Source organism: Eurypyga helias, unplaced genomic scaffold (genome assembly GCF_000690775.1).
Source record: "Eurypyga helias isolate BGI_N326 unplaced genomic scaffold, ASM69077v1 scaffold1602, whole genome shotgun sequence".
Lineage (NCBI taxonomy): Eukaryota > Metazoa > Chordata > Aves > Eurypygiformes > Eurypygidae > Eurypyga > Eurypyga helias.
Window position 1 is genome coordinate 6,579 of NW_010237687.1, and position 27,856 is coordinate 34,434.

General features: G+C 39.9%; 1 protein-coding gene across 1 annotated transcript in view; it reads left to right on the plus strand.

Moving 5' to 3' along the window:
* The window catches only part of CCDC60 (coiled-coil domain containing 60), a 64,829-nt gene that overhangs the window by 6,107 nt on the left and 30,866 nt on the right, over positions 1–27,856 (plus strand). Inside the window, 2 exon segments of the mRNA XM_010147534.1 lie at positions 20,673–20,756; positions 23,372–23,463. Of these exon segments, the coding sequence (XP_010145836.1) occupies positions 20,673–20,756; positions 23,372–23,463 (176 nt within the window).

Sequence of the window (27,856 nt, forward strand, 5' to 3'; positions counted from 1 at the left end):
TGTAGTGGGTTTAAATTGAAAGTGGGGAGATTTAGATTAGATATCAGGAAGAAGTTCTTCATGGAGAGGGTGGTCAAGCACTGGAACAGGATGTCCCATCCCTGGAAGTGTTGCTCAAGGCCAGGTTGGATGAGGCTTTGAGCAACCTGACCTAGTGATAGGTGTCCCTGCCCATGGCAGGCGGGTTGGAACTGGATGATCTTTAAGGTCCATTCCAACCCAAACCATTCTGTGATTCTATGATTCTAATGACTTTTCCTACAAGCTTCATAACCTCTATTGATAACTGATGTGTGCAAGCTCTCAGCACGGTGGTAATCAGGCGGGACAGAATTCATGCACGTTGTCCATCTGAGGTGCTATCTGTGCTTCACTTCTCATGGTGGAAGCTGAGCTATGCTTCCAGCTTTCACCAGGGTCACTGCTAGCAACAGGCAAGTGGAACTCTGATTATACACATCCTATGGATAATGCTGATTTCCAGTAAAGAGAATGAGTTGCTCACCTATTTTAACTGTCTTCTGTAGCCTTTGACTGTGTTAGCAAGTGTAGCACTATACTGCTTTACCTTTTTATAAATAGTAACAGATGTGTTTCTTGTTGCAAAAGCCAAACTGAGGCTGTTTGGATATGAACAGCCTGGTGACATCTCTCATACACGACTTTCTTCTCACCCATCCAAGGAGGCACTGACCCCCCAGACATCTGCACTATAATGATAACGTACCATTATATTGCTGCTTTTATGTACACGTTTATTAAATGTTAGTGAGCCTGAATGCGGAGGGTTTGAGGGCATATTCGAAAGTAGTAAATAAGCAGACTGGATAATTTGGCTGTGGAATATCAGGAAAGAGTATAGCTTTAGGTGACTGAACTAGTGGTCTGGAGCAGTTTGGTTATGTGAGAGTGGTGCTAAAAGGAGGAGTGGAATGTAAGATAAGCAGAAGCTGCGAAGTGAGGTGATAGATTAATGGTGCTGTCATAGACAGAACCAGAACACAGCAAATTACTTAAGAAGGGAAGTTCAATTTTAGACATGTTTTTATAAAAATTGGACACACACTTAAATTGCAGTAGCAGATAGTTTTCTGCCTCCTTCAACAAATCTTACACTGGTTTAGGCTGTTAGGCTGTACACTGGCTACTGTTGGTTTTATTAATTAAGTTCATTCCCCTTTGCGAGCCTCAACCATAAATACGATTCTTTTAACTTGGTTTTAATTTTTAAGACCCCTTACTAAAAGGTTGAAAAATGTCAGCCACACCATTTTTGAGGAACTAAAATTCTTATTTGTTACCCATCCATGGACGAAAGAGGGGAACATTACATCATATCACAGTAATTCTAACAAAAGGTAACACCATTGCTAGCCAAGTATTTGAGAATATTTCAGAGGCAGTGAAGCTGTTGTTGATGCAGAATTTCTGAATTTCATTTTTTATTCTTACCTGTGACTCTGCTGCTGTAGTTCTCTGTGTGTTAGAAATCCATGACTATTTTAGAAGAGCAGCAGTCCTTCAGTGCTGAAGTAGTAGAGTTTACTGCTGTTAACCATAACACTTAAGCACTTGTGTACTGAGAGTTTTGATCAAATGTTTTACTTTGTGACCTTGTGAGGCTGACAATTGTTACCTTGCTTGTATCTTGGAGAAGGTGACTTAGAAAAGTGAATTAGTGTACCTAGTTGCATGTGGAAAATATATACCTGGTATTATAGTGAAGAACTTTACGTTCCTGAGCTCTTGTTTTTTCCTGCAGGTGTTCTTGCTTTGTCTTTTAGAGTGTGAAACAAAAATGGTGATATAAATGAGACTAGAGATAGGGCATATGCTTACTGAACTGTATTTTTAAGATTGGGCTTTTGTATTTGGTTAAGAGTGATAGTTTTACTTTCCAACATGAATATTAAATGTTAGGTGCTAAACCTGACCTGAGCCTAACTACCTGAAAATGTTATGTTCTATAAAAATTAAGGCTTTATGATCACTAAATTAGTTTGACATATCTATGGAACAGCAGCTAAGGTCCACACAATCGCCGTGCTATTCAGTTCAAACCAGTCAGATCAGTTTCAAAAGTTCAATTTCTGTTCCTAAAGGCTGCTTCCGTAATGAATTAAGGGAAGCATAACAAATGTAATAGTGCATTGTTATTAAGGTTTTAGTAAACTTGCCAAATGTCAAGCTGCTGGTACAGTCATGGTGCATTACACTGCTGTGATTACAACTTGAGTTGTTATTACAGTGAATTGCATTGCTCACCTAGGCTTGGGAATTGATCTGCAATATCATGCCTGGGGCAGGAGAGGAGTGCATTCCAAAGGTTAGTCTTTACAGTGAATATTCAAAACGTTAGGTTTTTAACAGGTTTAATGTCTGCTCCTCTTAAATAGTGCATACAAATACCCTGTACGTTAGGTAATGAAAGACATAGACTGTTCCTTGTATTTGAAGAGCCTGGTGTAGTCTGGCAGACAAAAATGACTTTTGCAAATTGGTAACACTTGGTCAGATGGTTACTTTGGGGACTAGAAGTGCCTAAGAAATAAATGTTTGTTAGTGTTCATGGGTACGATTGGTTTAGAACTTGCACTGGGCAGTAAGTTTAACACTCTTTGTAATTCATGGATGAGGTTCTGGCTCCTACTCCTTTGTCACTCAGATAGCACAACGGAACATTAATGCTGATCTTACCAGACACTTTAGGTTTCTCTAATGTGGTGTTCAGTGGAGTTACATCAGGAATGAATGTATGTGTACCAGGAAGGTAAAAGCTGAGGTCTTTGGCATACGTGGAACTTAAGGACCTCTCTGTGTGTGTGATCACTAGTAGGAAGTGGTAGGTTTTTAATTAGGGGCAGGGGAGTGAACAGTGTGGAGATTTTTATATTCACATGAGGGGAAAAAAGAAATCACAACTAATGTAGAAATGCAGGACTAGATTTATAGGTAGCTTAGGTTGTGCATGTTTCCAGGAAGGATAATGTATTTATAGATCAGTTTTATCCCAAATGATGCCAAAAGCACATTGCAGGCTGAATGTAGAGGTTGTACCAGCCATCCCTGGTTAACTGTGGTCAACAGAGTAGAGCAATACTACCTGAGAGTTCAGGGTGAAAAGTGAAGAAGAATAACATATCCATTTGAAAAATGAGAGCTGAACTTAAGTGAGCAGACAAAAGTTTAAGCCAGTTGAAGTTTAGCCAGGACATGTTGCTAATTCCCCCCAAACACTGTGTGACAGAGGAGGAATCATCCTTCTCATACAGAAAATAAGTCTCAAGGTATGTTGATCTGAAGGTTAAGAACTCTGAAAACCTGTTCTTAAATAGGAATATTTCCCTGTGCAGGTAAAGTGAATGAAGGTGTTCATCAGTGAGGGGAAAAAGTATAATAATTAAAGCTTGAGTTTGGCTTGCAGAGGAAAAAACATTTGTGTAGAGTCATATTGGTGTTTTGCTTTCCTTGAGACTGTAGAATGGTGTGTCTTAAATTGCAAGCAGTGGAAGGCAGCACTTTCCATGGCTAGAGTAGCTTCTCATTATTCATGAAATGCCTATAGAAAAAGTGTTGAATGCACAACAGCAACGGGGAGGACTGTAAGCAGGGAGAGAAGGACATAATGGAATGTCACTACATTCCTTGTGGTATGGTGTGACCTTTCCATTAAATTAACGTTATGCTATTTGCACAGAAGGAGAGCTAAGATAGGGAGTATTTTTAGGGGACAATAGTCAAGATAATTAGGCTGCTATATAACTGTCACTCTTTTCATTAAGAGCTCAAAAGCTACTACCTCCATTCTTTAAGGGGAATGGAGGTAGTAGTTATAATCTTATTTTGGATTCCCTTCATTTGGAAAAAGGAGTTATTTTGTGTTATTTGTGAAAACTAGGCTGTGACATTGTTTGGGGTATTGCAGTTGAGAACCTGTTTTTCTGGTCTATTAAGAGGGAGGTTTTACTTAATTCCTCAAAGGTTTATGCATCCTCTCTGCTAATCTAACTGGTACACAAAACAGATTCCACTGTCCTTCCTGTTTTTGTGGTCTATTAAGAGGGATGTTTTACTTAATTCCTCAATGACTTACTGCTAAAAGGTTTATGCATCCTCTCTGCTAATCTAACAGGTACACAAAACAGATTCCACTGTCCTTATTGGTGTGGAATCCTCAGATATTTCATATGCCTGTCTATCAACCTCAGTGGAGTAATCATGGAGTAAGTAAGGCACAGTTCAAGTGAAACACTGCTAGATTTTGATCTGCAAGCATTTAACTGCATACACACCTACACAGTTTCATTTAAGGGTCAAAAGATGCTTCAGAAAGCTGTTGTGACATATTTGAATTTGTAATTGCTCATTCATACACTGCATCCATTACAAATCTTCCCTTTTTAAGAATGACTTGAGTTTTCAGTAAGTTTCCTTACTCATAAAAGGCAAATTCCAGCTATATTACATTGGGCTTCAGATAACAATCCATGTGTTCGAAGTAGAGCCTGCAAAGCTGTTAGGGCTATTTGTAATATTTTTCTCTGCTGCAATAGAAGTTAGGTTGCAGTAAATTACAGAGCCCCCTGAAGCTCTGGCCAATCCTGTCGCTGTGAGTGCACCCTACTATGTCTTTGGCCTTGAGCAAGTGCCTGTGGCACTTCAGTGAGGGTGAAATCATGTCATTCCTCATCTGTTAGAGCAGTCCTTGGAATGCAGTGCTGCAGTCCAAAATGTATTTACTTCAATAGTTTTGGCCTCGGTGGTTTGTTTCTTCCCTGCAAGTGCAACCAATGGTTCCCGGTGATCATAGAATCATAGAATCACAGAATGGTTTGGGTTGGAAGGAACCTTAAAGATCATCCAGTTCCACCCCCCCTGCCATGGGTAGGGACACCTTGCACTAGACCAGGTTGCTCCAAGCCTCATCCCGCCTGGCCTTGAAGACATCCAGGGATGGGGCATCCACAGCTTCTCTGGGCAACCTGTTCCAGTGCCTCCCCACCTTCTCTGTGAAGAATTTCTTCCTGATATCTAACCTAAACCTCCCTGTTTTCAATTTGTACCTGTTCCCCCTTGTCCTATCACTACCGGCTCTTGTAAAAAGTCCTCTCCCAGCACCCTTGTAGCCCCTTCAGATACTGGAAAGCTGCAATGAGGTCTCCTCGGAGCCTCCTCTTCTCCAGGCTGAACAAGCCCGATTCTTGCAGCCTTTCGTCATAGGAGAGGTGCTCCAGCCCTCTCAGATAGCCTCGTCTCTGTACTGAGGTTCTTGGTGTATCCATGATTCCTTGATGGCATCATTTGGTCCCACTATGTGTCAGTGTTTCCCTCTTAGTGCTTCAGAAACTGTGTGATTGAACTGAGCTCCACCTCAGTTGATTCCTCCCTCCCCCCTCAAAGTCGTTCTTTCATTGCTTGTACCCCTTGAACCTGTTAGTTCCCAGTTCAGGCAGAGGAAGACTTACAGCTTTATTAGATAACAAATGATCCTCAGAGCTATTGGTTTGCCCTGCTGTTTGGGGAGCTATTTATTTTAAGAATAAATGGAGTCATCTCATCACTGTGGCCTAAAAATAAAGCATAAACATTTTTTTTTTTTTCTGCTGGAGAGTTAAAGGAAGAAAGTCAAACCTGTTGTCTCAGAGTTTTAGAGTAAGACTCACACATGTGTCTCATACCTTGAATTCCCTCATGACTAGACTGGTGACTTCTGTATTTCTGGTATTGTCTGACCCTGGCTCCCAGGTGCTACTGGTCATCTTGATACTGGCAGGTTCGTTGGCTGGTGAAGAATGGTGCGACTGCCATCGGTTCACAGTGGTCAAGCATGACAACCCTAAGCCACGACTTAGTGGCAGTTTGCTACTGCCAAAAGATTTTTATCCAGAACAGACCGAAATGGATGGACTGTGATCCATCTGCAGTGTAATGGCAGCCTAACAGTAGGACTGAATTTAAAAAGAGTTTATATTCCCTTCCTAAATGTTTTCTAAAGCTGGTATTTACTGCTCCATTTAGTGTTGATCAGTTATGCCAGAGCTAGAAGTATTTGACCTTTCATTCAGCTAATTTATTACAGTGGCAAAATAATTAAATCTATAACAATTGTGTTGTAATTAAACCCCAAACATATTCTAGTCCATTTCCATAGTTTTAAAAGCTTGAAACTGATCTCGCTGTAGTTCTGAACCTGTCTCCCTAAGTGGGTAGATTGTTCAACTGAAGGATCTGTTCAGTTGTACAAAGGAAGCCTTTTTCTCTAAGGAAGCTTCTCAAATTCACAGGGCCAACACAGTACTAGCTTAAAGCATGTGGTTAAATTAGTCTGATCTTTATGTTGTTGATACATTGTCTTAGGGTTATGCATTTACACAGTCAAGAAACTGAGACCCTTTGTACGGTAACAAACATATTTATCTTTTCTGTTAACACTTGCAGCAGGTGATAGGTTATCCACAGATCTGTACCACACACCACTTCAATTTTTTTTTTTTTTATTAGGTTACTCTGAAATGTTAGAAATTAATTCCTGGAGTCAGTGTCAGCTAAACTGACAGTGGATCAAAGCTGTGAGACAAATTGCTCATTACAGTTCAGGGAGCTGAATCCTCTGTGCAGACAGCTGTGCCGTCGCTGGAGGGTTCTCAGCCACTTCACCCGCAAGCTCTGCCTCGACAAATGCTGCCACTGTTGGTGAAACTCATAGGTGGATTTCTGTAAAATAAGTTCATTTTAAACTCCCATCAGAGGCGTTGCTATGTGTTGGAATTGTTATTTGTTTGGTTGGGTTTGTTTCTTGTCACCCTGTTTAGAGTTTGTGTCACTATGCAACCGCCTGAACTATAAACAATGATGTTAATCCATGAAAAATGAGAAATTAAACCTTGGCAGGATCCTAATGTTCACTATCCAGGTTCATCGGATGAAAGCTTTGGGTTTTTTTCTAAAAGCCCAGCAGCACAGAATCCATTCAACTTTGTCTGACAGTCAGAAACCACTCTTGCTGACAGTGAGCTCACTTCATCTTTTTGTGAAAGCAGATAAAAACAGATTAAAAAAGAAAAAGTCAAAACAACAAACCTTTTCCAAATAGTCACTTTGCCATTTCCGTTAGCCCATCAGAAATGTTTGAATCCTTCCCTTTTAAGAAAGCTGCTTTTGGTAGAATGCTGTGTATGTAATTTTTTTCAGGTATTTCACTTTCAGCTGTTCTCCTAAATTAATGTTTGCTTATATTATCTGTGTGAGATCTGAATTGGCGTGTGACAATAATTAGTAAGTCAGAGCAAGTTAGCTATGTAAGGTAGAGGCTTTGGAACAAGGCTTTCCAGCACCTATTGGTTGTAACAGCAAATGGCATGAAAGAAGTCTTTGTGCTGTTTTGCTCTGAGGTCAGCTACAAGACACTTGCTTGAAAACAGTGATTTAATCGCAGTGTGACATAAAGCCTTAAAACTAATGGAATACACAATGGGAAATCAAAACAGAGATAATGCTTAAGGAGAATGGGCCACAGATGTAATGCAGTCTGTGTGCAGCTGGCACGGCTGTCACAAAATGCTTCTGAAAATAGCTGTCCTTTGGAAAGTCAAGTTTTGACAGTTTAGCTGTGGTGTTTATTCCTTTATTTATGTGTCAGACGTTAGCAGTTTGGACTGAATTTCTTTTACAAGAAGTGTAGAGCAGCTCCTAAATATGAATACTTTTTTAAAGTTACAGTTTAAATGCTAGAGGGCTTTGTTTGCAGATAACCCAGTCAAATCCATGTCAGAATGCTAGCTAACTGAATCTGATGATGCAGCCTAGAAAAGGTACAAACAGGGGGTGTGTGCATGCTTAAGTTTTAGTATAAATTACAAAACTAGAGAGAGGACATTTTTAGTTCACTGTGTTATACCTAAAACACATGCTGAGCTGTTTGCTAGGACCTTGGTATAGTTATAAAAGGTGTTTGGGACTTTTATCTCCAGATTAAAGGACACGCTGTAATCTTGCATAAAACATAGCCACTAAGATCCTTTCCTTGACATGTTCATCTGTCTCTGGTTTATCATGGATGAAGTTGGTGCCAGACAGTCTGTGGTTACATATTCATTCTGCTGTTGCAATATGGACCATATTCATCGCTGTCACAATATGGAATCAGCCAGGATCTTTATTCCAGCAGAGAATTTGACCCTTTGACAAGAATATGTTTGAGTGAAATTAAACAGTCGTTTAAAATTTGGTTGTCTTTTTGTAAACTTTGAATTTTTGCATTTAAATAAATAGCATATACAATAGTTGCTCTATATGTAAAGTGTTGGAAAAATATTTTAAGAATTATATAATCATTTTAATAATCTTTAGTCTTCAACTTGCATCCGAAAATGCATGTTTGTTTTTGGGAAGCAACAGGAGTGGCTGCCTGAAAAAACAACATTGGAACTGTCAGTCCCATACCGTGACGCGCGTGTGGTGAAACGATGACTTCTGTTAAGGCTGGCAGATGCGCTCTATTCATTTTACAGGTCATTAAATTTCTCATTATACAGACTCAATCATCTGAGTTTTTAAAATATGATGTAGAATATCCAAAAGATTAGATAGTGTGCCAGATAAATACAGAAGTTTAAATTTTGGAAGACTAAACATAATTTGAAGAAAATGATAAATTCCATAATGATCCTCCCATATTGTTCCCGTTGTCTGGCTACCCCATATGGAAGGGTACGTGCTGACCTTAGGTACATGGCTGCACGCCAAGTAACACCAAACAAAATCTGTATTTGCCGATCTGCTTGGAGATTCTGGTTAGTCTGTCTGCATTCTTAGAGGAAAGAATCCGTAGCACTAATTTGTGTGTTAGGATATTATGTATCTTGATGAGGCTGGCAAACTGCATCCATGTGAGGATGGAAGAGAATTACTGTTACTAAACTTCCCTAACATTTCCTTGCAGGAATTTGTTTTTCCTAGTCACTGAGTCTTAGCTGTCTTTGGAAAAAACCCAAAACTTCTTCCCCACTCCCTGAACTGGAGGTAACGTTTGTTTGTCAAAAGCTCAAGATCTACAGATACCAGCTACCAATTTGGGAAAAAAGCGGTTAGTTTTGATAACTACTTGGCCTGAATAGTAATTCATTTGGATTTCTTACTTGGAAAGCAATCTGTTAGCACAGCTCTCCTCCACACAGGTTTTCTTAGGAAAGCCGTAGATGGGAGGAAGTGATGTTTAATCAGCTGAGCTTCTGTTAATGTTGGCTTTCCACTATTTTCTTCCGCAGCAACATGAGTCACTGTGAGCCCAGAATAACACCATTTAGAGTGCCACTAGTGAGCTGGGAAGATACAAATGAAACAATTGCTCTAACAAACTCAGGCTTAATGTTTCCCTATGCTTTTGACATTTTCTTCTCCAACCACAGTATTGCTGTCCAGCCTTTTCGACACCTTTGGGCTGCTGTTAGATGAGGTTTAGAGATTACTCAGCACAAAACAGAGCTATGAAACAACATATTAACTTAAGCATTTATCCAAAGACACTGCTATTTCACTAGAATGTGTTACAGTCCCACAGCTAATTCTAGGCTATACACATGGATTGTCCAGAAATTAGACTCTTGACGTATTCCTAAGGCTTTTCAGACCTTTAAATAAAATACAATCTTTCAGACTGGTTAGGACTATGTTAGACTTGATAGCTTCTTACCAAACTAGGTGTATTAGACCAAATAAATTGCCTACTGTAGCAGGGCTTTGGTAAATATGTGTGTTCATGCGACTGAATGCTTCCTAGCTTAGTTCTGAGTAAATCAAACTGTCTGTAACTGGACAAGTCAAAGGTGGATCTCTTCTGCACAATCCTGAATAGGACACCTTGAGTCTTCAGCACAGTTACAGAGCTCATTACTAAGAGTCCTTGTAAAGTTGTGCTGTGAAAGTCGTTCGGTAATGTCCATTCTCTTTAATATGCCAAGGCCAAAGTAAAGCCTGGGATAGACATGAAGATTATTGTCTTATTTTGTGTCCTGTGAGTATAAAAATGTAATGAAAAGTCACCATGGCTCTTCCAATTATTCACAGCATTTCTTTAGAGAAGAATCATGGTAAAACACATTATATTACGTTCCTTGCAGGCAAATAAGGTCATTCAGTGTGAAATTACAATAAATTAGTGTTTTAGACCTCTGGTTGTTGCAATTCTAGCTGTTCACTTGCCCATACACAAACACCTAAACTTATTCTACTGTCATCTGAAAGTAACCAATTTTAATTGTGGGAATGCTGACTAGCTTTCATACTGTTTTACCTTGCTACTTTGTAGCAAAATTCAATGTTTGTTTGTAAAGTTTGAAGTTCTGCAGGTGCTGTTGTGAGCAGACAGTGTCTTAGAGATCTGGGACCTAAGACATTTAATGAAATAAATGTGTGGTTTTTCCATGGCATTGCTGTTCCCAGCCTCCATTGGTCCTGCCCATCCTCCTTTAAGAACTGTTCCTGAAAATCACCTTATCCTTATGTGCAGGGTGTGAACCACTTCTAGGTCTGTCTGCCCAGAGATCAGAGCTTAGCTTGTTATGAGGCTTCTAACGCAGAATTGTTCACACTGGAAGGCTCTCAGACTTTGGCTGGCTTTATGTGGGGAAAAAATAAGTACACCTCATCAGGCTGAGACCTTCTAGAAATAAATGCTAGGTAGACAAAAAGCTAGCTCACGTAATCAGAAACTTAACATCCAGTAATTTGACTTTCAGTGCCAGGAAAACTCTCTAAGCCCTTTTTCCTTCCTTTTTTTTTAAATTCAAATAGAGGTGAATGCAATGAGTTCTAATAAACCTTACTAACATAAGCTATCAGGTGTTCTGAGACATCAGTAAAGCAAAATCACCCACATAAAGGTGATAACTTTGAACTCGGCTTTCTTGCATGGAAGAGGTTTTCTGAAAGAAGTTCTGAAAGTAACTGTCTTGGAGCTTAAAACAAAAGTTTTTGCATTTGATCCACTGTGCATTGTTTACCAGGCAAAGCTGGGCTTGCTTATGCATCCCCAATTCCTTTCCTGAGGTGAGTTTAACCCTGATTAGTTGCCCCTTCTACCAATAGTTTTCCTGTCCTTATGCCAGCTGAAAAGATATTTCTTTCTGAGTTCTGAGATCTGGTTTGTTTGAAATGATGTCCTTTGGAAAGCACAACCAGCTCTTTCTTTTAAGTCTGGCAAACTTGGCCAGCTGTTGTTTGAGAAAAATTATGCCAGGAAGCCAGTCATATTTTTTAGTGTGTTTTTCTTTGTTGTTGGGGTTTAAAATGAATTTAGATTTTATGAAAAATGCTTCCTTAACAGTCTTTGCAGAATAATATTCTCTATTTATCGACAGAACGAGTAGGAGTGGTTTGTGTTTTCTCCCAGGACCTCTCAGAGAATGCGTTTCGGTGGGAATGGATGCAGTGATGATAATGGGTTTGGCTCCAAATCCATTTATTCGCTAAGTGGGTTACAGCAACTTAAAGAAAAAGACTCCAAAGCCATTTTCTCTTGCCTCAGGCTATATAGCACATCTCACTGCATTGTCTGCATGATGTTGTCACCTGACATTTTTTTCCATTGTAGGTCTGACAGTGAAGTAGGAAGTAGCTCATCTTTCTGAGATTTTCTTTTTTTTCCTGGGCTAATGATGGTACTTTAAGTAGAAGTCAGATCTTCTCCATTGAAAAAGTAAATCACTTTTTAATCATGGCTGCATTTTAATCAGCCCTATTCTAGAATTACAAGACATAGATTTCTGGGGGGAAAAATTGTGTTGTAATATTGAATTTTCAATAATTTTGTGAAACTCCTGCTAACACGACTGTGGTTTTAGAGAACAAAGGCACTTAGTTTGGTGGACTGATCCTTCATCACCATCCTGCCTTGTCTGTTGTGTAGAGGTTACACGTAATTGGCACTGGGGGGCTGGAATGACGTACTAGCCCTGTGTGAAAGCCTTGGTCTGTGCGTGAGTTTAAGGTATAAGCTGGGCAGGAGAGGAGGGAGGAGTTAGTAACTGCTAGTGAAAGAGTATCTCATAGAGTTGACCATATAAAAAACACTGCCTAATTTCTTTACTTTTTTTTGATTTTTTTTTTTTAAGGCCTGTATTTTTGCTAATTCTAACTGTACTTCTGTGAAACATTTATTTAAGCTATTCAGACAGCACAAGGTAGTGTGAGGATTATTGTACGGTAGAGTACTGTGTCTCAGGCTCCTGAGCCAGTTTAGCATTTTGCAGTCCTTTGTCCTTGTCCTTGTCAGTCAGTCCTCCTGACTATAGAGACCTGTGAGAAAGAAGCAGAAGAATGTTCTAGAAAAATTAATGCTTGGCTACAAGCCACCATGATGCTACTTCCTTGGTGCTGTGAAATCTGGTCTCTGCTAGACAGTAGAATTTCATCTCAAGCTAAAGTGGCTCTGCTCTGAAGCAGGATGAAGCCGATGATCATTGTCAGGGACCTTGTGAAGAGTTTGCTAACGGGTCGGATGAGCCAGTCGTGTCAGCATATTTGCTATGAATCTAGATGCAGAATTCTGGAGATGGAAAATGGTTTCTCTGCTTCCCTTCGAGAACAAAGCCAAGCAAAGGTCACATCAGAGTGAAATTTGTTTTACTCAGCCCATAAAATAAACAAATGTACCTCACAGAAGTACAGTTAGGCCTATATTTTTACTAATTCTTAAAAAACAGTAATCAAAAAAGGTAAAGAAATTAGACAGTGTAGGGAGATGACGACATCTCACTGATTTTTATATGGTAAAGTCTTTTTGAGATACTCTTTCACTAGCAGTTACTAAAATAAACAGATCCTGATCACATATAAATGTTAAGACTCTTAAAGGAACTGTTTGAAACTCCAAAGACCTTAAGGTCCATGAGGAGTTGCAGTAAGACAGAAGAAAAAGGCAGAGGGCAAGGTGTCAACAGCACATCTGAAATCCACTTTAACTTCAGTGCTCAGCATCCACATGAAGAACAGTTGTGGAATGTTAAACAAAATCATGGTTGAGGAGAAAGGAAGAGGTTCAGAAATTTGCCTTCTTTCTCCAGTGACAGTGACAAATGCTGTAAGATTCAGTCGGACTGTGGGAGGGCGTCTGGGACTTCCAGACTAAGATGCAAGCTTTTGGCTTCCTAGACCTGCTCTCCATACCCCGCTCTTCTGTATACGTTTCATCTGACCAGGAACAGGTCACTTGCCTTGTATGGAGAATGGAGAACATGCAAAGAGGATAATACCACTCTCCTATTTGACAAGAACGTTGTGAGCATTCATGTCTTAAAGGTGGTAAACTGCTACAGTAAGGGGGACCATGTGGGTGTTTTCCTGCTACTGGGTGCCGTTGTAGCCCCTGTAGTCCCTCTGCCTATCCAGAATGCTGTCCCATCCAGCACACTTGGAGCCAGCTGTGCTTTCTCTACACATCTGTGACCTCCAGGTGAGACTTTTACTACTCATGGCTGGGAATGAAGCCAAAGGAGAGGTAACAGCTTTGTAAATAAAAGCCAGCATGGAAGAAACTATGGAAGTTGATAAGGAAACAGGACATCTTGATTTCTGAGGTTTTTTTTCCTGATCCCTGAGTTCTGATGGGACAGACTATCCAAGTGACATAGTAAAGGGTTAACAATCTTTGCAACTGAGAACAGTGAGCAGTGGTCAAAACCAGCCATTAATGTCTGCGTGCACTGCTTGCTTATTGAGCTAATACTGCTCAGCCTCCTTTTTTTTTTCCCCCTTCTGTAGGAGAGAAACGCTTTGATTGTTCTTAACACGGCTGTGTTTTAGTTTTGTGTCAAATTTCAACTCTGGTGTTCTTTGTCCTCTACCAGGTGGCAGTCATCATGCTTTTTATTCCATGGTTTTTATTGATTTGGTCAAAAGTAATTAAAGAGATAATTTGTTCTCAATTACATTTCCTTGAATTTCCTGAGGCTGGTAACTCTGCTTTCCAGCTGTGTCTTCCCCCAACTCTTTCTCAAATTAACTTCATTCTCACTATGAAATAAAACAGAATAGCATGCTCCTTTTTTCGTTTGTTGCTTTTGGATTGAATAGAGACCCTGTGCTGTAGCAGATATCGATCTGATAATTTTATTAGGTACTCCTGCCTGGGTTCATGAACTTTCATGGTTTTAGCATGGTATTCCAATAGAAATCCTGTGTTAGACTAACAGAAGTAAGAAACTAATTTTTTTAGAAACGTTTGTAGATGTTTCTGCTTTCTTAGTGCCCTCTGTATGTAAAGGGTTCTTTTTAGCACTTTTGCAGTCTATTTTAAACTCTACTAAATGCAAGTGAGCACTGTTGTGATGTAAAAGGGTTTTTCTTCAGTAGAGTGAATTTTTAATTTCTACTGGAGTGGATTTCTGGCAATCCAAAATGTGTGAGGGACACTTGGTCTTCTGGAAGAAGATCTGGAGACAACATTAGTAATTTTGACTGCAGTAGGGAAAAATGTCTATAAAGCAATAGCTAAGGCCCAGTAATATTTTCATTGCCAGTATGCAATCACAAACGTGAATAAAAGGCTTTGGGAGTACTGCTTATACCTAAACTACTGGCCTGTTGCCCAGAGACCATGTGAATGACGGAAGACAAGTATATAAGCAATATAGAGAGAGATGTCATACAGAAGTGGTAATATTTTTTGCTTGTTTGTTTGCATTGACTTCCAAGGACACATTTTAACACTTTCAAATCATCTTAATGAAAAGAGTTTATGGAAACTATAGAGATGGCAGCTCAAATAAGGTAATTGCTTAAGGGGTAAAAGTAACTGTAGGGTAAATGCACTGACAACAAGAGTATTGCAATTGAGACTAATTTGATCTGATTATTTTACAGAGCTTACCAAACTTAGCAGAATTAGGTAAATAGTCTTTGGAGACAAGAAAATAAAAAAAGGATTTTCCCAAAGAATATGATAAATAGAAGGAAATCGATGGAATAAACAATACCAAGCTATTTGAGCTGCTTTTGTTATGAAAACAGCCTTTCTTTACATATGGTTTCCATCACTATAGTATCTGAATACTTCATAAATGTTAATGAAAGAGAAGCAGTATTTGTCTCATTTCAGAGACAGTAGAGGCACAATGAGCTGTGGAGTTTGTACTAAAATTCATTGTAGTAAAAAAAAAAAAAGGCAGCTTCTGTTAGCTGCGATAAGTTGTTAAATGTTTTATTTAGGATGTCAGAGGAAATTTCTGACAGAGGTGAAATTTAATCTACTTATTTCAAGTTTCATTCTCCTGCCTTCATTAGCAGACAGCCTTTCTCTCACTTTTCAGCTGCCTCCTTCTGTTTGCTTGATATGCCTGTATGGACAGTACTGTGTTCGTTAGAGTGCAGTACAGGACTGGAACTCCCTTGCTCATTACAACACCCCATGGTAAAACAGTGGGATGATGCCCCTTTCCATCAATATCAGAATTGTTTCTGACCAGAGACCAAGAAACAGAGCTGCTGCAGTAGCTCTTAGCAAGTGCTTCCCTTGGCAACAGAGATTCTCGACTGCAAAGGGCTTTGCATTATTGATATGGTACAGCACAACCTCAACAAATCAGGTAACTTGTCTTGGATGCTGATATATATTTATATCTGCAGATTTAGTTGTGGGTTTTTTTTTAAGCTGAAGCACTAAACCAGCATTGCACTTAAAGAAATCCTAGTTTTCTGCCATATATTCTTAGTGGAGTCCTTTGCCTCAGAGCCTCTTGTGTTTAACTGAAAATTCTGTTTCAGTCCTGATGTCTGTTCCATGTTCCCACATTCTAGTGAAAGGGCAGGAAGGGTCAGTATTGAGCAGCAGCAGTGAAAGAAAAAGGGAAGAAACAAAACCCCAAGCCCCTGAGTACTTGGCTAGAATACTGCCTTTAAAATTCAACATTTAGAATCCCACCTGCAGAGCAGCAGTAGTCATCTCTATAGGTAGTACTTCCCAAGCTTTATGAATGTTTCTGTAAAATTAAAAAGTACATTTTACCAGGTCAACCGTGTGTTTGGATGATGAAATATTGGCTTGTGATGAGGCTGTGCTGGTTTGTTTTCATCAAAACACATTCAGTTTGCAAATGTAATCTTAATGCTTCTATTCAAGTGATGTCTTAAAAGGAAGAAGAGTGCGATAGGTGTGTCAGTCTGCTATTTCTGACAATAACATGAACTTAAGGAGTTACCCAGAATGAAAAAACTTCAGGAATTGCCAAGGAAACATGTTATTTCACCAGCTTAAGCATAACAAATTGGAAGTGTGCACTCCAAGGGTGTGTTTATTGTACCTCGGCTCCCCATCCGTAGGTGGCACACACAGCCCCGGCTCAGGCTCTTGCACAGTAAGAATTTCAGAAGAAAGGTGGACATTCTCCAAACTTACAGAATGATGTCTGCAGAGATGGCAGGTGTATGAAGTGGAGCGAATGCTTAATAAAAGGAAGGATTTGTCAGGGTTGAACTGTTCTTAATCTCCAGAATTATTTAGAAGAGAAAGTGGAAGTATTTGGGAGCTGTTAGGATAAAATTGGGAGTCTGCAGGCGGTGGTTGGAGACTGAAACAAGCTATTCAAAGGACTTTGTGTGTCCTCTTCAACTTTAGAAAGAAAATTGAAGGCTCTTAAGTATTTTTGGGTGAACAAAGCGCTGTCTAAGGCAGTGTGCCATTAGCCACCTCTGATAGCACTGAAGGTCACCTCCAGGTCCTCGGGACCAGAGCTACAGACAGTCAGATGGCATCGAGCTCCACCTACTGCAGTATTTCTGCAGTTCGTTCCACTTAGAGCTGCTGGGTGTGATCTCACCAAAAATGGCTGTTATCACTTGCATGAAAACCTTTGTCATTTCCTCGTGTAATCTCACTTTGGATGATTGTTTCATCTATCACTTTATATATTTTTTTAATTACTGTTTCTTACGTGTGGAGTTGTATGATAGTTTGTTACTTGACTATAATGAAAGCAAGAAATGATCACTGAAACAAACCTTTTGATGACTTAAAAACAAATTAGATGAACTATGAGGAAAGTCTCTGTAAGTTGAAAACACTAAAAAACCCACAACACCCAAACTCCAAAGGTTGTTCAGATTGTCATGATAATATATGGAGTTTAACAAATTAGACATGCCAGTATTGTTTTATTTCAGTATTTTTTTATATCTGCACTGCAAATTGAAAAGATAGTTCTACTGTTCTATAACTATGTACTGTTAATGTTTTAAGATCAGATTACACCTTTTCAATACATGACATTGTAATGAAACATATGTTGTAGAAAAGGAAGCTATTCCCTTCTGTTTCCTGTGATAAAGCTGATTGATTCACGTTATCAGGACATGAGCTGGCACCGTGCACTTGCAGCCTGGAAAGCCAGCTGTATCCTGGCCTGTATCAAGAGAAGAGTGGCTAGCAGGTCGAGGAAGGGGGTACTGCATCCAGCTCTGGGGCTCCCAACATGAGGAGGACATGGACCTGTTGGAGTGAGTCCAGAGGAGGGATATGAGTATGCTCAGAGGACTGGAGCCCCTCTGCCATGGGGACAGGCTGAGAGAGTTGGGGGGGGTCAGCCTGGAGAAGAGAAGGCTCCGGGGAGCCCTTATAGCCCCTTCCAGTACCTGAAGGGGCTACAAGGAAGCTGGGGGAGACTTTTTACAAGGGCCTGTAGTGACAGGACAAAGGGTAACGGGTTTAAATGGAAAGTGGGGAGGTTTAGATTAGATATCAGGAAGAAGTTCTTCCCGGGGAGGATGGTGAGACACTGGGACAGGTTGCCCAGAGAAGCTGTGGATGCCCCATCCCTGGAAGTGTCCAAGGCCAGGCTGGATGAGGCTTGGAGCAACCTGGTCTAGTGGAAGGGGTCCCTGCCCATGGCAGGGGGTTGGAACTGGATGGTCTTTAAGGTCCCTTCCAACCCAAACCATTCTGTGATTCTGTGGTCAGTGCCTGGGTGGAGGGGGTGGTATATGTGATACCTCCCTCCCTGAGTAACCGTGTAACGGTTAGGTAGGTTCACAGCTCTTTTTCCTTCCCCCATGAACTGGCAGAGCTGGCTGGCCAGAGGCAGGATGCAGGGAAATGTTGCACCTGAGAAAACTTGTCTTCAGTGCTTTGTGGCATTAGAGACTTGAAATGAATCCAGCTAACTGGCTCCAGACCCTATACTAGTGGCCTGCGTACTGGTACTTTTGAGCCATTGAAACCTCAGGGCTACGTTCGACCACTCTTCCTTCCCTCGAGTAGTAAGTTGTTGACAGACTCTCAGCTGGCTTTAATCATGTCATTCCAGGTATTGCCAGTTGTAAAAGCAGTGGTACCTGGCCGTTGTCTACATTTTGCTGCTTCTGCAGAAATAAAAATAATGATTTAGTGTCAGGAGCAAAGCAGACTGGAACTCTTGCTGTTCCTGGAGTGTAAGATGCTTCTCTTCCAAATCAGATTTCTTATAGCTTTCTCTTTAAATACAGATAATGTGTGCAATTTAAAAATGAAGTCCCACCAGCATCAGTCTGCTGCGTGCTATTCCTGTAGCAGAGACGAAGGTGATGAGGGAACTGACACAGGTCACAGTTTTTGGTTTTGTTGCTTATTGTGCTGTGGGGTGATGCTGTGGGGGGGTTACCATTACAGTTTACAAATAGAGATGGAATGAAGAGAAGGTAGCCATATGGAAATGGTAACAGGAAAGGAGAAAGAAGATTGAAGGATGTCCAAATACCTGAAATTCTTGGATTTTTCATTGTACTCAGACAAAGAAGTTTGCCCTGATACAAGTTAAATGTTGCCCAAAATATTAAAATTTTTGCAGTTTTAGAACCAAAATGCTTCTGTACCAGTTTCCCTGAAGGTGTTTAACCTACAAAGTCTTTCGTTCTATCCATCTGGCACTTTTCTACTTTTAAGAGTACTCTGAAATTTAGAAGTGTAAATTGGAGGAAATAAATAATCCTAAAAGACAATTATGTTCTGGATAGATGATTTGTGTTCATGAGTATGGAGAAAAGTAGTTACAAATATTTCAGGCTTCTTATGCTGGAATTTATTTTTTTTAAAAAGGCTCCTGTTTGGCAGCTCATTTATAAAATCTGGTCTGATTTTGAAAGCCTGTTTTCACAGATAGACATTTAGTATTCAGAATCTGCTTCTTACTACAAATGTTTAAAATAAGTAACTGATCTCTGGGGGAAAAGAAAAACAAAACTAATATTAAGATTAAATTTCTGTAATGACAAATACTTTTATTTTCCCAGAAGTTCAACCTAATAGCCTGTCCATACTGAATGTATACTCATCCCCAGCAATCTCCTCTGATTAGCAGTTCCCATGGGTGTGCACTCAGGCTGTGCAACGATTCCCCGCTCGTTCAGTGCGTGACTGAGGTTTTCAAGCCCAAGGCTCTTGGGCTTCTTGGTAGGAAGACTTGTGCTTCTGAGCCATGTCAGTTTGCCTTCTGCCTTTACTGCTGACCAGTCTTGGTCAAGTGCACCCCAATTGCATAAAAAGGAATGGAGCCTTCAGACTTCTCTGACGTTTCATTAGTGCATCCTTGCACTCTGGCTGCAGAAGATTTTTATTTCATTCCAGCTACTTTGCTCTTCGTCCCATTTCTGGTTTGGGTTACTTCTCCCCTGCCTAGTTTTCTACTTGTTTGTGGGCTGCCTCAGTCATTACGTTAGAACCTTGGTGTTTGCAGGTCTCCAGTGAGTGAAGATACTGCTCCTTACACTTTCAACCTTTGTTCTGCTGAAATGTTATGTAGGAGCGTGTTTGGAAATGACTTTTTGCATTCTCGAGTCAAGATTCCAACAAGCAAAATGCTGTGCTCCATTTTTTTAAAATACTGAATGTTTCTGGGCTTTGCTCTGTTCTGCAAAGGCTGTACAGCGTAGCAAGTATTTCATCCGCAGCTCTGAGTCTGCTGTGCAGCCTTTTTTGTACATCAGCTCTACCCTGACTACATGGATGTGACTTGCTAGGACCTCCAGCTTTGCTTGGAATCAATAAATGAGCTCTTTGATCTAAAACTAGTGCAGAAAGGAATTACTGTTTTCATATCCTTTTAGAGCACCATATACTACTGAGTGATCTCAAGTCTTTATTTAATCTACTTACACCATTTTTTTAATAGGAGAGAATATGTCTTCCTTTTCCTTGAATAAATGGATGGTTGAATGAGTTCTAAAAGTGTGCTTGTGTTTGACTTCAGGGCTTTTTATGAGTCTGTGCCTTCCTTGTGCCTTCCTCCCAAGGATAGTGGTCTATCACAGTGTGTATCTTCAGGGAAGAGCAATTACAGGGAAGTAATTTCCTATTCCTGGTTTGGGAAATTGGATTTTCTTTTTATGTTAGACACAGTAGTCTATATAACAGTCTTCCATCAGAAAAGTTACATTTTCTAAGTATTTAAGCACAGTAATTTAGAAAGCATGTATGCATTTTGCTCAGCAGCTTGTCAGCAGCTACTTTATGTGATAGTCTATTTGTTCACCAAAGTTACTTAGTGACATTTTAAGTTTTTCTGCAATAGAATGACCATAATTTTTGCTTTAGTTTCCACCTCTCTAGAAAAATTTATTTGCACCACTTAGTTTTGAAAATTATGACCTGCTACAGTATGGGTATCTAGCAGTATTTCAAATACAGTTACATGTTTTTGTTCATTTTTTAGGAACCAGTGAAAAACAATGTGCAAGAAAAAACACCCAAAGAAGTGGCTGAGGTTACTACTAAGAAGTACTCTTCCGGTCCAAAGGTGAGAGTACTGGTGATGCCTTAATTCAAGATGGAGTTAAAGAAGGCAACAGACAGACATCATATTTGAATTATTCATATAGGTATCTGTGTGCAGAATTCAAGGTTTAAAGCCTTACATAAGGAACGAGCCTTTTGCTGACTGATGAACATTTCATAGGTTTTTATCTAGTAAAGCTTCTCCTGAAGGTATTGGAAAAAATTGCTGATGAGTGAGACAGAGGGTTCTATTGTAATTGGTAAAAATGAGGTTCTGAAAATTCAGTTTACAGATTCACAATTTCGCTGTGTTAGTTTTTCAATGTGTCAGTTCTAGAAGACTGTCCTTTAAACTACATTAATTTTGAATGTATTAGCCATTTCTGTGCAAAACTGTACTTTTTATTTCAAAAATTCGTATTTTTATTAAAGTACATAGGTCAGTATTGCACGTCCTTAGACCTCAAGAACCTGAAGCTGAAAGGCCTGTTCCTTTGGGTGTTCTGTAGAGCCACACAAATTAATAGTTGTTGAAGCTGTAGCCTGTGCCTGGTTTTTCAGCCTTTGCCTGGTGTGACCTTCACATACAATTTCAAATATTGAAAGGCCAATATTTTACTTAAATGCCACTTTTTGGTCAGCACAGAACAGTTACTGTGGTGAGTCCTGTTCTAATTCCTCCAAGACCACCCAAGTGAGAACAAGATCTCTTTGATCTGGATTTATGCCTGTCATACAGTGCAGAGTTACAGTGCAGCTCTAGTGTGGCTATCTATCCCAAAGCAATGCAGGCCTTTGAAATATGAATAAATGTTGGAATTAAAACCCATTTTAATGTCTCTGTGTGCCTGTAACAATTTCCCTGATTTTTATTTGACAGTCCAGCAAAATGTTTTAATTTCATCATATCTTGTCTTTGTTAGCTTATTTAAAATATGATCCATCTCCTTTCTCCTCGTAACAAAACTGGATGCCAGGCAGCTGATTGGATTGTAAGGTTTTTTTATAAAGAGAATAAAAAATGTAAACAATAGAGAAAGGATGGCACCTTTGCAATTATATGAAACTGACAACTAACACTAAGGACTTTTTAAATTCTTTTTTAGTGTGTTTCTTTAAGAACGCAAGCACAAGTGTTAGCCTGACTTCAGCATCCAGTAATATCTTACCTATCACAGCCCAGTCGTTTCCTTTTTCTCTAATGCAGATCAGTCAGTGAGGTATCTCATGCTTGTTGGAACCTAACAAAGTTGAAAATAAGATGTGCTGTGAAATCCCGCTAAAAAGTGCAGCTGTGCCAGCTGTTTTACTGGCCAGAGCACTCTGTCTTGAATACCAGAAACATTCCACCAAAACACTCATTTATCGATATTTCTCTTTTCAGTTCTCACAGTTATTATTTTTATCTGTGCATCTCATTAGTACAAAGTCTTTTGTTTGTTTGCACTTTCCAGAACGTTCCCTTAAAGTTAAAAACATAGTACCAAAGGGTGAAGTATGCAGCTCAGTCGTATTGCGGAAACTGCTGTCCATACAGAGCAGCAATTGTTTCAGCCATCAAAAACGTTACACGTGCATAAAGACTTGAAGGAAGAGTTGCAGCCCCTGTTGGGTAGGCGAGCATTTTCTCTACAGATCCAAGTGAGATCTGCAATAGACTTTTGCATGCTTTCCCAGGGGCATAATAAAGCATCTTCTTTATTTTCTTTACTGGGAATTTATTTTTCTGGACACTTAGAACACTTGTGAATGGATGGAACTGCCCCAAGGAATCACTCAGGCTGCACCTCACTATGCCTCCTGACAGCTAGCAGTTTAGCCATGCACTTCCTGCGCATCGAGCACTGCCTCAGCTGCGTATTTTATTACCTAGCACATGCCAAACCACTGCATATGCACAGCATGCAATCGTAATTCTGTGCAGCTGATGCCGCTGTTCTGTGGAAACCCCAAGGGTACTTCTAAGCCAGGGCTAGTTCAACTGCAATTATAAGCTTTCAGCTCGATGGCTGCTCAGAAACAAAAATGTTGCAGGCATTTTGAACAATGTACTAAGTAGGGGATTTTAGTTGCCTTACGTAAAATTGCTGACTTTGTACACTTTTAAAAAATAAAAGAGAAAACAATGAGTTTACATTCTGCGCTCCAAAACCAATGATTGTGGAGCTTCTCTTATTGATTTGCTTTTTACAAACGTCAATCTCCTTGTTTTGAGTCTGACTGAAAATTTTTCTGGGTTGGGCCTTCTAAAAGGTTTCCCCCATGCATACTTCTGTGGTTTGTCAATGCATGACAGCAGTCATTCCTTAAGTCTAGGCCACTGAACAATCTCTTCTTCCTGTCTCACAGTTTAATGATGCTCTTGGGTGCTTAACTGCCTGTAAGATCTGTCAAACTTGAAGTCAGCCAGTGAGTAAACAGCTTCTGGAACACATGTACACGAGGGCATGCACATCAGTATCAGATGAGACTTGTTTACATGCTTGTGAAATGAGACAACGCTGCCACAGACGATAGCCATCTCAGAAAATATTTGATGATTAAAACTGAACCCTGAATCTGCACATAACAACACCTCTGCACTAAGCTCTTCTTAATTAACACTGTAATATTTATTTTCTATTTCATCACTTTTAGTCTTATCCACCGGAACCGGTCAAGAGGCTCTCCCCATTTAGAGAAAAAGGAAAGGAGCTGAAGACTCTTAGTAAAGCTGTAGCTCACTCAAGGTAAGGGAATCCAGAGTGCACAGAAGTGAGCCAGTTACGGCTCAAGAAATCTTTGGTTCTGCAGTGGCAGCAGTTGGGTTACGGGCAAATAATCAACCATACTAACAGCTTAGAAAAGATGGTTTAAAATTCTTCCGTTATAGCCTTTATTTATACTCAAAATGTTGTCAATGCTGTATGAGGAGTGATCTATAGCTCTGTCTCTACCAATACTATATTGTTTTAGTGTCCTTTATAAAGGTGCTTGTTACTTCTTTGCAGTCTTCTGCATGACACAGTGTTGTGCCAAGATTAAGAAGTCAGTAAAGTAGTAAAAACCAAGCTGATAAAGTAGTCAAAAATTAACAATGTTAGGATATATAATCCCATTATGTGATGGAAAATCATAGTGAAAATATCTGTCACTATTATAGAAATACCTGCTGGGATTTGTTGGGAATATACCAACTTGAGTCTCAGGAGGGTGCTGACATGGAAGGAATAGGTTTTTGTGCCCCTTATAACAGCCCACTATCCATCATATAACAGGACATGGGATTTGGGATCCTTTATACCTTTTAGCCAGCTGAGCTTCAAAGGGGAACCACGACTTGTTTTATGGGACTGTCCACAGCAAGTAGCTGGATGTGCATGCTTTTCCTAGAAAGTGTCTTCTGTTGCCACTAGACACGATAAACATCTGTCTCAGCCAGGCAATTTTTATTCAAAACAAACCAAAACCCAAGGATACCTATTGAGAATAGGCTTTAGCAAAGAGTACTTTCCCATTTAGGCACTCATACTCTTAAATGTACTTAGTCTGTGTTGTCACCCATGTTTCACCATTGTCACTGCAGGTGGTGCTTAAATTGACAAGATTGAGGCTTCAGTATGTTTTTCTGTTGCAGTCACACACCCTGATTGCACTCCAAACTTGCCTACAGAGACTATTCCCTCTATTTGCTCAGTATTTAAACAGTTGCTAAACTGCATAATAAGCCTTGCAGTAGGGGACCCTGGGGTTTTCTAAATTTTCCTGGAACCTCCTAGCTTTCTTGATGTGTTAAGGTAAGAAACGAGGTTCATTTGTAACTGAAACAGCAAGCAGCAGTACAAAAAGATGATTTACATCTGGCAAGGTTTAGTTATAGCCTGCTGCAAATAAAACTGACAAATTACCATGGCCAGCCCCAGCAGGGTACAGATTACACAAGTGTTTACAAGGTTCCTAGACTTAAAAGTCTTTGAGCATTCACTAGATAAAAATAGCTGAAATAAAGGAAGAAGCAATAAGACAGACATCTGTACAAAAACTTAGTAATTAAGTTAAATCTGAGCAAATATGGCAGTCGAGAACACACAATATTGTATCAGCATTATATAGAATCATAGAATTGTTTAGGTTGGAAAAGATGTTTGAGAGTACAAAGTTCTGTCGTTAACCCAGCACTGCCAAGTCCACCACTAAACCATGTCCCTAATCACCACATCTACGTGTCTTATATACCTCCAGGGATGGCGACTCAACCACTTCCCTGGGAAGCCCATTGCAATGCCTGACAATGGTTTTGGTGAATAAATTTTCCCTAATAGCCAATCTAAACCTTTCCTGGAGCAAGTCAAGGCTGTTTCCTCTTGTCCTATCGCTTGTCAAGTGGAAGAAGAGACCAACACCCACCTCAATACACCCTCCTTGCAGGGGGTTGTGGAGAGCGATAAGGTCTCCCCTGAGCCTCCCTTTCTCCAGACTAAACACCCCCAGCTCCCTCAGCCGCTCCTCATAGGACTGGTGCTTCAGACCCTTCCCCAGCTCCGTTGCCCTTCTCTGGACACACTCCTGTACCTCAGTGTCTTTCTTGCAGGGAAGGGCCCAAAACTGAGCACAGTATTCAAGGAGCAGCCTCACCTGTGCCCAGTACAGGGGGAGATACGTTGAAGACTAATTAGACTCTTCCATTGTTTGAGATCAACTGCATACAAGTCAAGGAAGCTAGAGAAAAGTAGCTGCTTTGCATGTAGTCCAGTAGAGGAATCAGAACTCTACATTTCATAAAAATGTAGTGGTTTTCAATATTCCCATATTTTTACATCAAAGCAATTTCTAAATTTTATACTAGTTATTTGTGATACCATTGAATTTCATTCTTCCCTTTTATCCTTCTCAGCCCTCAATTATTTTTATTATTCACGTACTCTGCTAATTCACTTTTAGTGAATTCTCGCTTGATAAACATGGTCAAAAATAGCAACATGAAGGTTGGATAAGCTATTTTAGTAAAGCATGACTTGTTTCTGCCATAAATGCACTGTTAGTTATGTTTGACTGCCTGCATTATTGTTCATTGTTAATTTTCATTGGGATTGGCTCCTTGAGGTCGAGTTCTTTTGATGATAACCTGCCAAAGATTAGCTTCTTGATGTATGAATTGCAGGTGTTTGGAGCTTGCTTTTGTTTGCTTTACATCCTTCATTTTCAAAGGAGTAGGACAAATAACACTTGCAAGTGTTCTGTAGGATGAACCATCACCCTTAGTACTAAAAGGCTTGCTTTTTTTAAATAGTCACAAATTTATCTGTAGACATTTGGATGAAGCAAGCTGGACCACTCACTTTATTGCAGTTTACAGTCTGAACAAACAAAGTGCCATTTTGTTAGCAGGTTAACATGAGAGAGTCTTGATTTGATATTTGTTGGGGTACGTGCTTGAAATGCCATCAGGAACTACATGGTGTTTTTGTGTACCTTGGCCAGCCTAGAGATGTTGAGGATCAGCTGAGCTTTTCTGCAGCACTGAAATTCTCTCCAATTTAGTAGATTGAGTCATTTTCTAAACCTGTAATTATAGAAACCTGTGAAATTAAATTTGATTTTGTTAAAAATCTAGTTCATCTTCAAGGTTATAATGAGTAACGTGATATAGGACTGCTTTCTCAGAAGGTGGTATTTTTAGGCCTTTATGTGAAGGACTAAATCTGGAGGATTCAGTGGCATGAATTGAAATCAGGGAGGTTTAGATTAGATATCAGGAAGAAATTCTTCCCGGAGAGGGTGGTGAGGCACTGGAACAGGTTGCCCAGAGAAGCTGTGGATGCCCCATCCCTGGAAGTGTCCAAGGCCAGGCTGGATGAGGCCTTGAGCAACCTGGTCTAGTGGAAGGTGTCCCTGCCCATGGCAGGGGGGCTGGAACTAGATGATCTTTAAGGTCCCTTCCAACCCAAACCATTCTATGATTCTATGAAAAGCCATGCTTTTCCAAGTTAGCTTTTTCATGTGCGAAGGAAACACCATGTAGGATAACAGTGGCACAAGCCGAAGCTTCACGTGATTTGTCCCTGCCAGAAGTAGAGGAAAAAAAGTAGATGACCTCTCTACACAGTCTGTTTTTTCTGCTCCCTGTTTGAGTCTTCCAGCATTGTGCTGTGCGCTCTATGTGGAGGTCAGAAATGGTGTGGGAGTGGGTGTCAAGATATTGGTCCTAACTCTCGGCTGAGCGGATAACTATTTATTTACCTTTGTGCAAATCACTTGACCCCTCTGCAGCTCTGTCAAGTAACTTGTACTTTGGAACTGGAAACTGGGCAGTGTACCTGAACTAAACTCGCCGCACAAATGCGTGGCTTTTAAATTGGCATGGGTGGCAGAGCAGTAACGAGGATTGCATTTGGTACTGAACACAAAAACTGTATATTAACTTACTTTTTTTACATATAGGGCACATCTTTTCTTACCACTTTCATTCAAATTGTTTTTACAATTTTTAATCTTATTACCACTATCTTAAGCTTTTAGGGATGTTGGTTTGATAAGTCTTGCAATGCCCAGCGCTCAAAGTACACGCAAGCCGTGGTTTGTTCATCTCTGCAGCACTGCTAGGTATTAGGTGGATAAATATTATGATATAAATAAATTATGAAAGTCAGATTGAGGATGTAAGATTAATTATCAGCATAACAGCTACAATGGGAACTTGGGTGTCTCTGATAAGTAAATGCCTTACTTATTTTTTCAAGACTTCAGGGATGCCTCTGTTTTTCTGATTTTAGTTTTACTTTCAAAATTGGCCTACAAATTAGAAGCTCCAGGGAAAGACTTAAGAGATCCAGCCCATTACCCGAGTGAGTGCAGATGTTTCCAAGAACAGATAAAGTGTTTAGTCTAGCCTAGTTTTAACTGAAGACATTTATATCCAGCACCACATTATGATAAATGCAGATTTGCTTTCCACTGAATTTTTAATGGTAATGCAATCTACAAAATTATGTTAAATGCAGATTTTTAATGATGTGACTAGATTTGATCCTAATGGGGTTTGATGTCATATCTGTTCTCTGAGGGATTAAAACCCCAGATATTACTCTCTCACCCCTCCTTACCTCCAGGAGCCAATACAGCTAAAGGGGCACATAACATTAT